We start from the raw sequence: 14,211 nt of genomic DNA on the forward strand, positions 1-14,211 counted from the left end.
CATTATTTATTTTTATTACATTTCACATTTCTAATAACCACAAAATTATTATTAATCTCCAGGATATCTTGCAGTCAACCGCCCGCATTCGAATCACTCAATTTAGTGTTGCCTTTGTGGCACTAAATGCAAATGAAAACGTCTCAACTTACGCGTTGACTGGGCGCCGTCGCCAAATGTGCTGGCCAAAAGGCAGTAACGGGAACGGGACGGGGACAGGAGGTGGCTGCAGAGATAGCTGCAGAGATGGCTGCTTCCTGGAAGGAAAGCGGCTCTCCAGCTGTCCAACTAGCTAGCTGGCCCAAAATGGAAAAGTGCTGCCGCATTCGCAACGAACCAAATGATTGATCGCTGGCATCAATTTACAAGCTTATTGCGTTTGCTTGCGGCTTCGACAAGTTTCACTTAAGGCAAAAACTTAAAGACAAATCTTTACTTGGCTTAAGATTCGCTCCGACTATTTTCATTTCCTCGTCTTGGCGGCGCGCGCTTTTGCATTTGGTTAGGAACGTTTATGAAAATGTCTGGTACATGTTTCGCCTGCGCAAACAGAATGCGAGTGCTGCAATAAAATTCCATTACAGCCGCTTGACTTAAAAACTTGGCCCAAAAAAAAAAAACAAGAAACGAACGTGGAGTGAAGCAAAATATTCGCCAAAGGAGAGTGTATTAAAAGCCAGCCAGCTTCGCGCAATGTGAATGCACAGATACACATGCATAAGTATGTGTGTGTGTGTGTGTGTGTGTGTGTTGGCTTTTTGCATATTTTATGAAACTTGGCGAACATTTAACACCCCCCGGCCATCGCTGCGTATGTGCAACGTACTCACCATAAACGCTGCAAACTCATTACTTGAATTTATTTTGCACTTAAACAAAATGTTTCATTTGCCACGAGCTGTGGCAGCCAGCCAGCGAGCCAGCCAGCCAGCTGCCCGTTTTGGGGCTGCAGCCACATAAACTGTAAACCGGTTGCAACACTTTAGGCGCTGCATCGACCATGTCGGGCGGCCGGCTGGCAGCAGCAGCAGCAGCTGCATCCTTCCAAATGCTGGCGATTGCTGCTGGCATGGTGCTTGATAAGATGCAGCTGCTGCTGCAGCCTGGTGGCGCCATCGCCCGCAGCCTTGAAGCTGGGGCACAACACGTTCGGCTTGTGCACAAAGCTGCAGCGCTCGCAAATATTTGCGGTGGCCCGCAACACCTCAGGATTGTGCATGCAGGCAGCCAGGACATCGTCCGGCAAGCCGAGATCAGCCCGACTCGATGATGGCTCGCTCTCCGGCAGCGGCGTCAATTCGGCGCCGCACTTAATGCACACATCCAGCTTGGCCTCCGACGGGCACTCGCATGGCGTGCACTCCTCGTCCGCCTGGCGCTGCCGGCAGGTGCGACGCGGCTCGTAGTACAAGCGCGTGATGCACGACGATGCACGCTTCTTCTCCGGCTTCGCGGGTGCTGCCTGGACGGGCTTGGCCTTCTTCGGCTCTTGCATCTGCTGCTGCACCTGCTGAATGGCATCCGACGCTTGCTCCATGGCTGCCAGGTGCTCAAAGTACTTGGAGTGTGCGCTCAAGATGCTCTGGATAACAAGCACCGAATAGCGATCATCCATGCGCTTCAGGTCCCGATATATATTTGATTCCGCCGAGACTCGTTCGTTTTCCATCGATGAATAGGACATGGCGCTCTTCCGTTCGTTGGGTGCCTGCGAATAGGACGTGTGCTCCAGTTCATCCAGCGAATCGCTGTCCCTCCTCTCGCGCATTTCCAATTTGTATGCCTTGGACTTCCCTTTGGTCTTTGCTCCATTTTGTATCGCTTCGTTGACAATTTCGCTAATGAATTTCAAATACTGAGAGCGCATCATTTGATAAATCACCGGCTGGGGTATTTGAACGTTTTTCAAATTCTCATACAGATCGTATAGAGTTTTCCACATGTCGTGATTTCGCACCGCATGGATGATCGCATTGCGATCGACCATTGCATCCAGTAAACTGGGCGCTGTGATTGTGTCCTTGAGAATATTTTGCACTTCAACTATCTTTCCATTATTATGCAGGGCCATTTTGGCCATTAGCTCGTGGCCAACAGTTGGCCGTTTGGACGATACATGGAATGAAACGCCGCGAGTCAACTCGTCATTGTATGATTCGGAGTTTTGCATATCGGACACTGATTTGTTGCGCAACAACACGGCAACATCTTTCGGCTGACCCTCCTCTTTGAGGCCCTCGAATATTATTTTCAGTGCACTCTTCTCCTTCTCCAATTGATCTGCAAACTTCTTCTCTGCCACCAAATCGACTGGCTGACTGCTTGTCTTTGGGGGCAACTGTGGTGCCTCTGCCTCCAGCAATTCATTGAGCTCCTCATCGGATTGCTCTCCGGCCTTCCCATCGCGCATTTTCTGCTGCAGTTTTCGTAGCTGCTGCAGATGGTGTATGTACTGATTCTGTGGCAGTTGCTGTTTTACTTGCTCCTGTAGCTGTCGCAGCTGGCGTTGTTGATGGCTGGACAGGTGCTTCAGTTTTTGTAGCGCTTTTATATGCTGCACTTGTTGCAGATATGTTTGATGTTTCCTCAGCTGTAGCTCGGATTCTGTTAACTCTGCCACCTGTTGATCTTCGTTAGGCTGACGGCTCTTTCGTTTATTGATATATTCCATTAGCGATTTGCTTTCCCTTTGACTTTGACGGGATTGAGATGATTTGTTGCTTGAACTGTCTTCATTTCGCTTCGTTTTCAGCTTTCCATTCACATCTTCGATACCCTGATATAAGTCCTTGAATTTATCAAGACGCAATTGTTGTGCACTTAGTGCGATCGATTCGGTTTCATTGAGCGCACTTTCATTTTCAAGTTCCCCAGATAGTTTTCTCTCCTTTAACGAATACTTCTTCTTTGTCGATTTTCTCAAGGTTGTAGAATAAAGTGTTTTTCTTGGTTTTATATTTTCCACTACACCCGGGGTTAACTTTGGGAACTCTTCCTGAATGGGAACTCGATTGTGTCGCCGATAGCTTGGTCGCTTATATATAACCTTCGGTAAAAATCTTCTATCTATCACATTAACGTCTGTGTGTTCTTCTTTATATCTGGGTTCCAGTTTTTGTCCTTTTTTACCTCTTTTGAACTCACTGACATCTTTCGGAATTTCACTCTCGTTTTCGATTGTATTCTCTTGCTCTATTTTGAGATTCTGTTCATTGGATTTTATTAACATGTCCATCATTTCCTTCGTCTTTTGATCTTTGTTGACCTTTATTTTTTTTTTCATTCCGATAATACTATTTACACTCGATTCAATTTTCTGGAGGGTTTTATATGCCGATTCTTTACCAAATTTAGATTGGATTTTCTTTGAATTTAACGCATTCTCTTGCTCATCTGTGAACTGAATATCTTCGACTTTTTGCTGATGATGCTTTTTCTGCTGATGACGTTTCTTTTTCTTCACATGCTTCCGCAAGACCTCCGACGCTAGGAATGCAGATACATTACTTAAATTATCATCGTCTTGGCGTATTTGCTTTTGCTTACGATCCCTTAGATACCTTTCAATGCAACTCAATTCCGACAGCAATCTCTTAAAAAGTTCTGGATCAATCTCTACATCAGCATTATCATTTATGTAGCGCATATTGCTTTGCTTGCGAAGTCTGCGCAGACTATTGGCAATAATCCACTTGCGTCTTGGATGCATTCTCAATCGATTGCGCAGAATTCGCAAACTCTCATTTACTCCGTCGTCCTGAGCGCGCAATTCTCTGATTTTCTTCTGCTGAAATTTGTTCTTCTTTTTCCATTTGTTCAGCGAACTTTGGTAAATGAACAACAGCCGGGCGACCTGTGCCCTCGCCTGTGCCCTGGATGACAGTTTCCGCCTCTTCGAATAGTCGGCTAAGAGTTGATTGACAGCTCCGGCCAGCTGCTTACGTATTTGACGTAACGCCTTCAAGCGCTTACGTGCCAGCAATTTGTATTTCTGTAGCTCCTTGTTCTTGTGATGAATCTGCTTCTTGATGTGCATCAGCTGCACCCAGCGATTCGCCAGCAGAGACATTTTCGAATGCTTTGAGTGACTTTGCTTTCAATTAAAGTTTCCCAAATTTTATTTCAGTTACCAGCTTAATAATTTCGTGCTTATGCATTAATTTAAATACAATTCAGAGTTTATTTGAAATAAATTTATGTAATTAAAAGAAAATGTGTATAAAATTTGATTAAAATATCTCAAGTAAATTGGGCTATATAATAAATAACTTGGCTATGTTTATTCTTATAGCTGGTAGTATTTTAGTTTTTTTATTTTTGCTATACTCTTCTTTTCTTCTTCTTTTGCTATACTCTTCTGGCTAGGTAAATCACCGACTCAAGCAAACGGGTATTCCGGGTAACAGTGAAAGGCAGCTACGCTTATCGCCTTATCAGCAAAGGCAACGCTCGAAAAGTTCACACAATGTAAATCACATGCGAGAGGGAAGCACAATTGCAGCATCAATCCTCGCATCTCATCTCATCTCATCTCGCTACGCCAGAGAACTATATAACGTATATAAAAGTCAGGTGTGGGCCACAATCAACAGCAGCAGCTTGAAGCAATCAATACACAAGCAATCGCAACAACAACAATTAAACATGTGCCAAATGTTCGGAATCTGTCTTATCCTCAGCCTGGGACTGTTGGGCGTTTATGCCGCTGCGTTGCCACAGCAGCCACATGTCCAGCGCCTGGTCTACTATCCCCCACCGCCGACTCCTGCACCGATTTTGCGTGCACGTCGACAGGTGCTGGGCGGTTCGCTGGTTTCAAATCCCTCTGGCGGCGCCGATGCACGCCTGGATCTGAGCAAGGCCATAGGCACGCCGGAGCACAATGTAATCGGACAGGTATTTGCCGCGGGCAACACACAAACCGGCGGACCCGTCACCAAGCCCGTGACAAGCGGCGCCTCCTTGGCCTACAACAAGTATGTTCATCAATTAACCACGGGCTGCCGCCCAAGTCTAATCCTTGCACAATCTCTGTCACAGCAACGGCCTCGGCTTGGACCTGACCAAGACACACACTCCCGGCGTACGTGACAGCTTCCAGCAAACGGCCACGGCGAATCTATTCAACAATGGCGTTCACAATTTGGACGCCAAGGCTTTCGCCTCCCAGAACCAATTGGCCAACGGCCTTAAGTTCGAACGCAATGGCGCTGGCCTGGACTACTCCATGGCGCCAGTCTGACGCACAGCAATATTCCCGGCTTGGGCAAGCAGCTGGAGTTGGGCGGACGCGCGAATCTCTGGCAGTCGCAGGACCGCAACACACGCCTCGATCTCAGCAGCACAGCCTCCAAGTGGATGAGCGGACCGCTGAGTGGCCAAAAAGACTTTGGAGCCAACCTGGGTCTCTCGCATTACTTTGGCTAGGCAGAACTGATAGGGAATTTGTTAGATATTCATATGAAATCTCACTATATTTATTTTACCTTTGATTTTCTTGCATATAATTTGATTGAATCTGTAATTATCTGTCTCGACAGAACATTTTTATTTTATATTTATAAATAAAAAGTATATTTTAAAAATATTTAAAAATAATATATATGAAAACCTGTTTTGCATATATTTTAATTTAATTTTTCTTTAATTTTTTTTTTAATTAATTTTTTTTGATTTAAAAAAATTTATTTTTTAAGTAAAATTTATTTTATTCAATTTCCTTAAACATAATTTAATTTAATTTAATAACAAAATCGAATAATCTCACAATAAATGAAAAACAACATATATTTCATTTAGATACCTGAACCCAGCTCCCTCTCAAAGACCTACGAAATCCCTTGCCTGCTGCTCGCCCACCTCCTTGAAGATCTCTGCGGTCTTGAACAGCTTGATGAAGCGCGGCGTGAACTCTTGGTGTATTGTCTCCGCCCCCTCGGTAACGATGGCCTTGTGCAACAGTCCGTCCAGCTGTGCATCGCGCTGCTTCCGCTCCAGCGCATCGGACATTTTGCGCAGATAGATGAGATCCAGGAGCAGCTCATCCCGCACATCGGCCGCCTGCCTCTGCTGTTCGACAGGCAGCTCCTCGAACTCTCGCAGCAGCTTCTTGACAATACGTGACTTTTGCTCAATGTTAGCCGGCTCCAAAATTTGCTCCGCCTGCTCGTTGCTTTGGGCAAGCAATCGCAGATTCGCCTCACGTTTATCGCGCGTCTTTTGCTGCTCGGCCATATTTTTCATGATCAGATTGTAGAACTCCACCAGATCGGGACGCAATGGTATACAGTTCTTCATTTGCATTTGCTTATCAATCAGATCGCTAATCGTCTCCATAGTGCGTCGCACCATATACTCCGTCTCCTGCAGTTGCTTCTCATTCTGATTGTTGCGTATCTGATAGAAATTCTTGGCTGCCTTCACAGCGCATTTACGATTCTTGGCCAGCACTGCGACCAATGCATCCATGCTCGGATCATTGCTCACCATATCGAAAACAGTATGAACTATATCATCGGATAGCTTGCCAGAGACCAGCTTGCCATAGTGCTCACTATACGGCTCATTCATATCCACGTGGATGTCCGAAGAGTTGCTCGAAGAGCTCAAAGTGGAGTTCGAATTGCTGAAGATGGTGTGAAAACGTTACTCTCTCTATCTATCTGTATCTATGTATCTGTATCTATTTATCTGTATCTATGTATCTAACTATGTACCTGTATCTATGTATCTGTATCTATGTATCTGTATCTATGTATCTGTATCTATGTATCTGTATCTGTATCTGTATCTGTATCTGTATCTGTATCTGTATCTGTATCTGTATCTGTATCTGTATCTGTATCTGTATCTGTATCTGTATCTGTATCTGTATCTGTATCTGTATCTGTATCTGTATCTGTATCTGTATCTGTATCTGTATCTGTATCTGTATCTGTATCTGTATCTGTATCTGTATCTGTATCTGTATCTGTATCTGTATCTGTATCTGTATCTGTATCTGTATCTGTATCTGTATCTGTATCTGTATCTGTATCTGTATCTGTATCTGTATCTGTATCTGTATCTGTATCTGTATCTGTATCTGTATCTGTATCTGTATCTGTATCTGTATCTGTATCTGTATCTGTATCTGTATCTGTATCTGTATCTGTATCTGTATCTGTATCTGTATCTGTATCTGTATCTGTATCTGTATCTGTATCTGTATCTGTATCTGTATCTGTATCTGTATCTGTATCTGTATCTGTATCTGTATCTGTATCTGTATCTGTATCTGTATCTGTATCTGTATCTGTATCTGTATCTGTATCTGTATCTGTATCTGTATCTGTATCTGTATCTGTATCTGTATCTGTATCTGTATCTGTATCTGTATCTGTATCTGTATCTGTATCTGTATCTGTATTTCTATCTATATCTCTACCTGTATCTGTATCTGTATCTATATCTGTATGTGTATCTGTATATGTTTGAATCTCTCGATATCTCTCTCTCTCTCTCTCTCTTTCTCTGCTTCTATCTCTCTCTCTTTCTCTATCGTTCTCTCTCTCTCTATTTCCTCCTCTTCTTTTCTACTTACTTCTTGGCATTATCATCTTTTGCATCTCCTTTTTTTGCCTTCTTGCCCTTTTTCTTTGCTTTCTTTTTGTGTCGATCCTGACGTCGCTGCTTGGCGTCTTCGTTCCGATCCATGGCCTCGCGTGAGTAACGCTCGTCTCTATCCCAATTCACGTAGTCCTCGTCCACAAGTGAGGATGCAATAATACGCGAGCCGCTCGGCTGCACACTGATCGTACCATTGCTGATGAATTGATTCGTCTTCGGATCTGTGCACACATTCGCATTCAGCGACACATTCAGCTTAACGGCATCGGGTCTATTGCAAATATTATTATTATCGACTGCGACATCGGGTGCTGCTGTGCTTGACTGAGTGCGTGAAGTTGTGCTCTCTGTTGGAATAGGAACACAATCGGGATTCATGGTGCTGCCAGCAGCAGCAGAAGCAGGAGGAGCTGCTGTTGTTGTTGCCGCGGTTGTTGCCGCTGCTGCCGCAGCTGCTGCTGCTGCTGTTGTTGTTGTTGTCGTTTCCGCCGTTGTAGCTGTCGTTGTTGTTGAGTCTGCTGATGTTGTCTCTGCTGATGGTTCAGTTGTCACTTTGCTGGTTGGCACACACGGATCATTCATAAGATTCAGCTTGTTGGCCCTATTAGCGGACGTTCCAAAGTGACGATGCACGCCATACAAAGGCTTCAAATGATTAGATTCTAAATTTGTCTGATGCGGTTGCTGCTGCTGCTGCTGCTGCTGATGCAGCTGCGATTGTTGCTGCTGCAACTGTGATATCTGCTGCTGTTGCAGTTGCTGCTGCTGCTGTTGCGGTTTCTGCAGCTTCACCAGCTCATTGAACAGATGCGTAAAATTCAGATTCGACTTCAAGTTGTTGGTCAGCAGCTGATTATGGAATTGTTGGGGCTGCTGCGGCTGTTGTCGCTGCACCATCTGCGGCTGGCACTGCTGCAACTGTTGCAGCTGCTGTGGATACAAGTGCTGCGGCTGCTGAGGCGGCATATATGATTGGAAGGGCTGCATATACTGGTAGCGCTGTGGATTGTTACGCTGACTCATCATGGGCACCTGGTAGCGCGAATTGGTGAAAATATTGGTGTCAACTGCGCCCGAATCCTGCGTCAGATCATCGCCTTTGAAACTGGACAGCCGGGATCTATCATAGGACAGATCATCGTCATCATTGTCCTCCGCAATTTTAGCTGAATCCAGATACAGATCGTTGCCCAAGTTCCCATAATGCAAACGATTGCCATTGTGGTCCTCGAAGGCATCTAAGGCTTTCGATGGACTATCCATTATATTTAGCAATGGCTGTAATTCCAGTTTCGGTTGAATTAGTGGAGAATACTCCGAATCTGATTGGGATTGGGATTGTGAGTCCGACTCCGACTGAGATGGCGACATGAAGAGCTCTGAACGAGAATCGAACATATTTCGTTCATCTGCATGGGAAGTCTCTTCTAATTGTATATCGGAATCTCGCTCTGATTTTTTATATCTCTTGGAAATCGTATGGGGCTCTAGCTGTGAGTCCGACTGAATCTCTGATAAACCCTCCGACTGTGACTCGGATTCTAGCTCTAGCGTTGAATCATGATTTCTTTTAGCTCTCAACTGGGTGTCTAGCTGTGAGTCCGACTGTGCCTCCGTTTCGGAGTAGCGCTGGGATCTTTTCTCTCTTTCCGATAGAGTCTTCACCTCTGAATCAGATTGTGAATCCGATTCCACCGCCTCTGATTGAAGCTCCAGCTCGGAATGCATCTTGGATCTTAGCCGATCATCTGAGTCATCGGACTTTGCTTGTGTCTCTGTCTGATCTTTTGACTGTGCCTCCGATTGCAGAACGGATTGTGATTGCTCTTCGCCTTGAGCACTTGCCTCTGGCATTGCCTGTGGCTCCGTCTCCATTGAGCGCTTGCAGCGTCGCTTGCTACCGTTGCGATTGGGCTTTTGGCGTAGCCCACGTTGACGATTCCGCCGCTTAATATTGCGTTTATCTCGCTCCTTCTCATGCTGCGAGATCTTGTTGGCTAGCAGCTTGATCACAGCATCTGGATGAGTCTTGCACATGCCATGCAGCTCAGACAACTCTTCGCGCTTGGTCTTTGTCTTCAGAGAGTTCTCTTCATTCCGCATGAATTCTTTGTCCTTCTCATCCACAGACTTCGCCTTGGACAGCATCTGTGAGTGCGCCTCGTTGATTTCAGTCTGCTTGGCATTCTCATTGACAGCTTGCGACGGTTGAGCATCCACTGAGGCATCGACCTGCTCCTGATGCGTGGACTGCCTATTGGTTTGAACAGCTTCGGCCTGGAGTGCTGCGGCTTGAGCTTCTTGATTTGGTTTGAGCTGAGCTGCGCCTTGGCTCTCCACTTTTTCCTCAGTTGCCTTCAGCTTGGCCTCCACTTTATCAGCTATGGCAGGCTCCGGTGCCGAGAGTCTGGCCATTATGGCCTCTGCCTCTGGCAGCTTATCGTTGCCTTTGCCTTTGCCCCCGCCCAAGGCCGCTTCCGTTTGCTCCATGCTCGACTCGCTCTCAGTTTCTGCTTGCGTCTCCGGCTGCCGCTTGTAGCGTTCGCCCTCCCGTCCCAAATTCAGTTTGGTATTCGCATGCGCATAGTCCCGCAGATTGGGCAAGACGCGCTGCCTTGACGCCGTAAACTGATCAAAGTGGGGCATGCGATAGTCGTAGCTCTGCGGCGTGTCCAACAGATGCATACTGGAGACATCCAAATTGGAGCTCGCTCTGCTATCAGCACCAAGGCCGCGAATGGAACTGTCCTCGATGGAGCTGAGCGATTCATATGGCAAGTGCATGACACTCGCTTGCTCCTCGTTCTCCTGCTGCTCCTGCTTGCGTTCCTTCTCCCGTTCGCGCTCCATCCTCAGCTCACGCTGCATGATTATATCGTTCACATAGTGGGCACGCAGCGTATCAGAGAGCGAATTGCTGGGTAGCGATGGTCCCATGCCCTTTAGCATCAGCCTGTTGCTCGTCTTCAGTTTGATCTCGTTCATGGGATTGAAGCCGCTATTGGAGCTGCGCTTCTTCAGCCCAGGGGGATAGCGCATCTTGTTGGCTTGCTCGGCCGCCTCCTGCTCGATTTTGGACAGCTTATAGTTCGCCTCGTGCGACAGATTATTGGGATTGAGGCGTGGAAATTGTAGGCGTGCCAGCGTCTGCTCATAGACTCCATTTGGCACAATATCATTGCCATAGTCTCTGAGGCCCTGCTCTAGGTCCGGCTTGGGATCCTTTTTAATGTCCCGATTTTGCTGGAGCTCATGATTGTTCAGTTGCTGTTGCATGTGGCGCAGCTTAATGTCCAGCTCGGTGGCGCCACCGCTAAGAAAATCGAATTGCGGCTTATTCGGCAAATGGCTGACGGGCAGATTCTCATCCGTTAGCTCCTTGTACTTCTTCTTCACCTTGCCCACTTCGGTTTGATCGAAGCCCTTGCTATACGAGCTAATGTGATCAATGGACTTGGCCTTGCCTGTGGCGCGCTGATATTTGTCAGCAGGCTCTGCTTTCACCGCTGCAGCATCTGCTGCTGCTGCGGCACCTTTGTCAGCTGCTGCTGCTGCTGCTGTTGCACCTTCTGCTCCTGCTGCGCCTTTATCCGCTGCTGCTGCAGCTAGTGGAGCTGCTGGCTGCTCCTGCGCCAAGCTTGCCTCAAAGTCACTCAGCCAATCATCCGCCGTCTCTGGCTGCGCCTTATTACTATCCTTCTGCTCAGCTGCGTCCTTATTGCCTGCCTGAGCAAAGCTCGCCAGCAACTCATCGATGCTATTGCGCCGATGTCGATACAGGTCAGCGTTCTGCACCTGTCCATAGCTCGAGTGTATTTCTTGCAGCTGATCGCGTGCCTCATTTACGGCATCATGAAAATTGCTTAGCTCTTCGCTGCCCGAGTCCGCCTCGAACTGTTTCGGTGGCTCCGTATGGGAGCTGCCTGTCAGCACCATCAGCGTCCACCATAGCTGCAGAAAGATCATCGTGTTGTGCTGTGCCAGTCGAGCTATGATTAAGTTACAAAATATACATATATATAAACGAATATGTATATACATATATTTAGATATACATGAATACTATTCAATTGAAAAGTTTTGCGCCAACTGCCTGCGATTGAGTTTTCATTAACTTGGCAACAGGTTGTCTGTCGTGTGTGGAGCGGTCAGGGGGTGTGGCGGCTGCGGGGGGAGGCATAACTTTTTGACAGCCGCTGATAAGAGCCCAAAGAGTCGTGCATCGTGTGTCGAGAGAGTGGAGCAGGATTCATGCCGCATTGTGGCAAGTTTTTTGCACGGCGGCGGCTTCCGACAGCCGCTGCCAGCTGTTTAACATGAAATGCTCTTTGTTGCCAATATACAGCACACACACATACACATACAGGCACACACATGGCCACGCCCACATACATGGCAGGCGCATTGTTAACTGCGTTTCCCCATGTAAATCACATTTTTGTTTTATGCCAAAACTTTTGCAAATCAGCAAAAAGGGCGAGGGGGGGGGGTGTCGAGAGGGCGGGTGGGTGCGGGCGGGCAACGTGGCGTATGCGCAACGACAATAACATTTCCTATTTCCGCCTGGGCTGTCTGTCTCTCTGCCTGTCTGTCTGAGTGTGTGTGGCTGCACTCCCACACACACACACACACACGCACACTCGCACACACATGCTCTGTCAATGCCAAAGTCAGCACAATGCGCGCCTCGAAATAATTGAATATTATCAAATGTGCTGGCAACAGCAGCAGCAGGAGCAGCAGCAACAACAACAACAATGAGTGAGTGAACCACAGTTAAAACTAACATAATTAGCGGGGCGCACGTTTGATTAAAAGTTTTTGCGGCCTGACTGAAGCACCAATCCATAAAACAAAGCTAACCCAAATTAAATAGATTGTTCGCACTTACCCTAAAGAGAAACTCAATTAAATAGTGCTTCATGCATACAAAAAGCCAAAAAAGTTTTGAGTAATATATGAGAGATGTTAATTTTGATGGACGGTTTATGATATAGCATTGGGGGAGCATTAAGGGAGTAACTAATCCCAATGGAAGTTGCTTAAGGCCTGAAAGGTTTTTCAAGTTAAAACTAAGGGTGGATGTAGTTGCCTAAACAGCATTTATCAGACACAGCCTCAGATTATAATTACAATGCAAGATCAGCATTGTTTATAGATAATGCATCACAAACATCAAAACTTTGATGGAAGCAATAGGCCAATAATTATTTAATTTGATTTAATTTTTTAGTATTTATCGAGATTTATTAAAATTTAATTTAATAATTTAAATGTATTAAAATTTATCAATTTAATCTATAACAAACAAATAATCTAATATTGACCTAATCTTATATATATGTATATATATATATATATATACATATATATATGTTTTTTTTATTAACATAATATTTTTCAGTAATACAACGTTCGTAATTTTTGTGGACATTTAAGATTTAATTTTTTTATTATTTATTTATTTTTATTTTATTTTATTTTTTATTTGTTTTATTATTATTTTTTTTCTGTTTTTTTTTTTTTTTTTTTTTTTTTTTTGTATATACATGCTCATTTAGTTATAAATAGTTATAAGCAACTAATAAGAATAATTACTATTAATATATTCAAATTAAGTTTTAATCATTTCACAACTTCCATTATATTCCCGCTTTACAGCCTTGGCTTTTGTTTCAGTCTCTTCAAATTAAGCGATTCATTAATAATATGCTAACTGCAATGCATTCATCAGGCAACTCTCTCTCTCTTTCTCTCTCTCTCCCTCCCTCTGACTTCTAAGCAAATTCTTTAATTTACACGTGCCACAACGTGGCATGCCTCAAACACATTCTCTTCTTTCATTTTGCTTTGTGTTTTTTATTCATTTCATTTCGTTGCATTATTTGTTTGTCCATTGTCTTGGCTTAAAGCTGGAAGTGTTCATTTGTGGAGCTGGTCTGCCGTTTCCACATCAACGACTCGGCCAACAATTTTTTGAGCAAATGGTACAGCAATTTTTACTTATGCCTCAATACTTTTGCCTTGTCCACGAGGCGTGGGCGGTGCGGTGCGGCGTGGCGTTGGTTGGTTGGCCGGGCGACATGACAAAATGAAAAAGGATACTTGGATACAGGATACTTCATGCCGGACTGCTGGCAGCAGTGGCAACGGCAGCGTGGCAGCGTGGCAGCGTGCATCAAAAAACATGACATGGCACGAGCCATTTCGTTTGTTTTTCTATTCTTACTTCAGCAGCGAACTCACTCTGCTATCTATCTCTATCTCACTCTCATTCTGCTATCTGTGGCAGGTTTTTTTTTGGGCTGCGTCCAAAACATATTTTTTCTATATTCTTGCAAGCTTTGAGTAAAATATTATGTTACAGCAAAACAAAACTTTTGTGTTGCATTTTCAGCTGCGGGCGTTGAGAAAAATCCCAAAAAAAAAATATCGAGGAAAAAAATGTGTAAAAAATTGTAAACTTAGTTAAATGCATTGGCAAAGTGTTGTGCTTATGCATATTCAAAATGCTTTGGGGCCCACTGCGAACCGCACACAAGCAATTCATTAAGCGCAATAGAAAATGGAAAATGGAAAATTTTACACTGGCAGCGGCGACTG

The 14,211-nt window shown here is 45.1% G+C and overlaps 3 protein-coding genes across 3 annotated transcripts; 1 reads left to right on the forward strand and 2 right to left on the reverse strand.

The window, feature by feature from the left end:
* Nucleotides 1-23: 23 nt before the first annotated feature.
* LOC6578830 (plectin) lies at nucleotides 24-4,229 on the reverse strand. The gene is made up of 2 exons (XM_002004696.4): nucleotides 831-4,229; nucleotides 24-562 (listed from the first exon to the last, which is right to left on the reverse strand). Exon 1 carries the CDS (start codon nucleotides 4,067-4,069, stop codon nucleotides 983-985), a length of 3,087 nt encoding a protein of 1,028 aa, XP_002004732.1. The 5' UTR covers nucleotides 4,070-4,229; the 3' UTR covers nucleotides 24-562; nucleotides 831-982.
* Nucleotides 4,230-4,583: 354 nt separating this feature from the next.
* On the forward strand, nucleotides 4,584-5,587 carry LOC6578831 (attacin-C). Its single transcript, XM_002004697.4, is given in 3 exon segments — nucleotides 4,584-4,976; nucleotides 5,041-5,222; nucleotides 5,225-5,587. Coding segments are annotated over 3 exon segments (717 nt in total). The 5' UTR covers nucleotides 4,584-4,644; the 3' UTR covers nucleotides 5,428-5,587.
* A 156-nt stretch (nucleotides 5,588-5,743) lies between these two features.
* LOC6578832 (homeobox protein prospero) lies at nucleotides 5,744-11,683 on the reverse strand. Its single transcript, XM_032730258.2, has 2 exons — nucleotides 7,583-11,683; nucleotides 5,744-6,625 (listed from the first exon to the last, which is right to left on the reverse strand). Exons 1-2 carry the CDS (start codon nucleotides 11,647-11,649, stop codon nucleotides 5,821-5,823), a joined length of 4,872 nt encoding a protein of 1,623 aa, XP_032586149.2. The 5' UTR covers nucleotides 11,650-11,683; the 3' UTR covers nucleotides 5,744-5,820.
* Between the last annotated feature and the right edge of the window lie 2,528 nt (nucleotides 11,684-14,211).

Source organism: Drosophila mojavensis, unplaced genomic scaffold (assembly GCF_018153725.1).
Source record: "Drosophila mojavensis isolate 15081-1352.22 unplaced genomic scaffold, ASM1815372v1 contig_80, whole genome shotgun sequence".
Lineage (NCBI taxonomy): Eukaryota > Metazoa > Arthropoda > Insecta > Diptera > Drosophilidae > Drosophila > Drosophila mojavensis.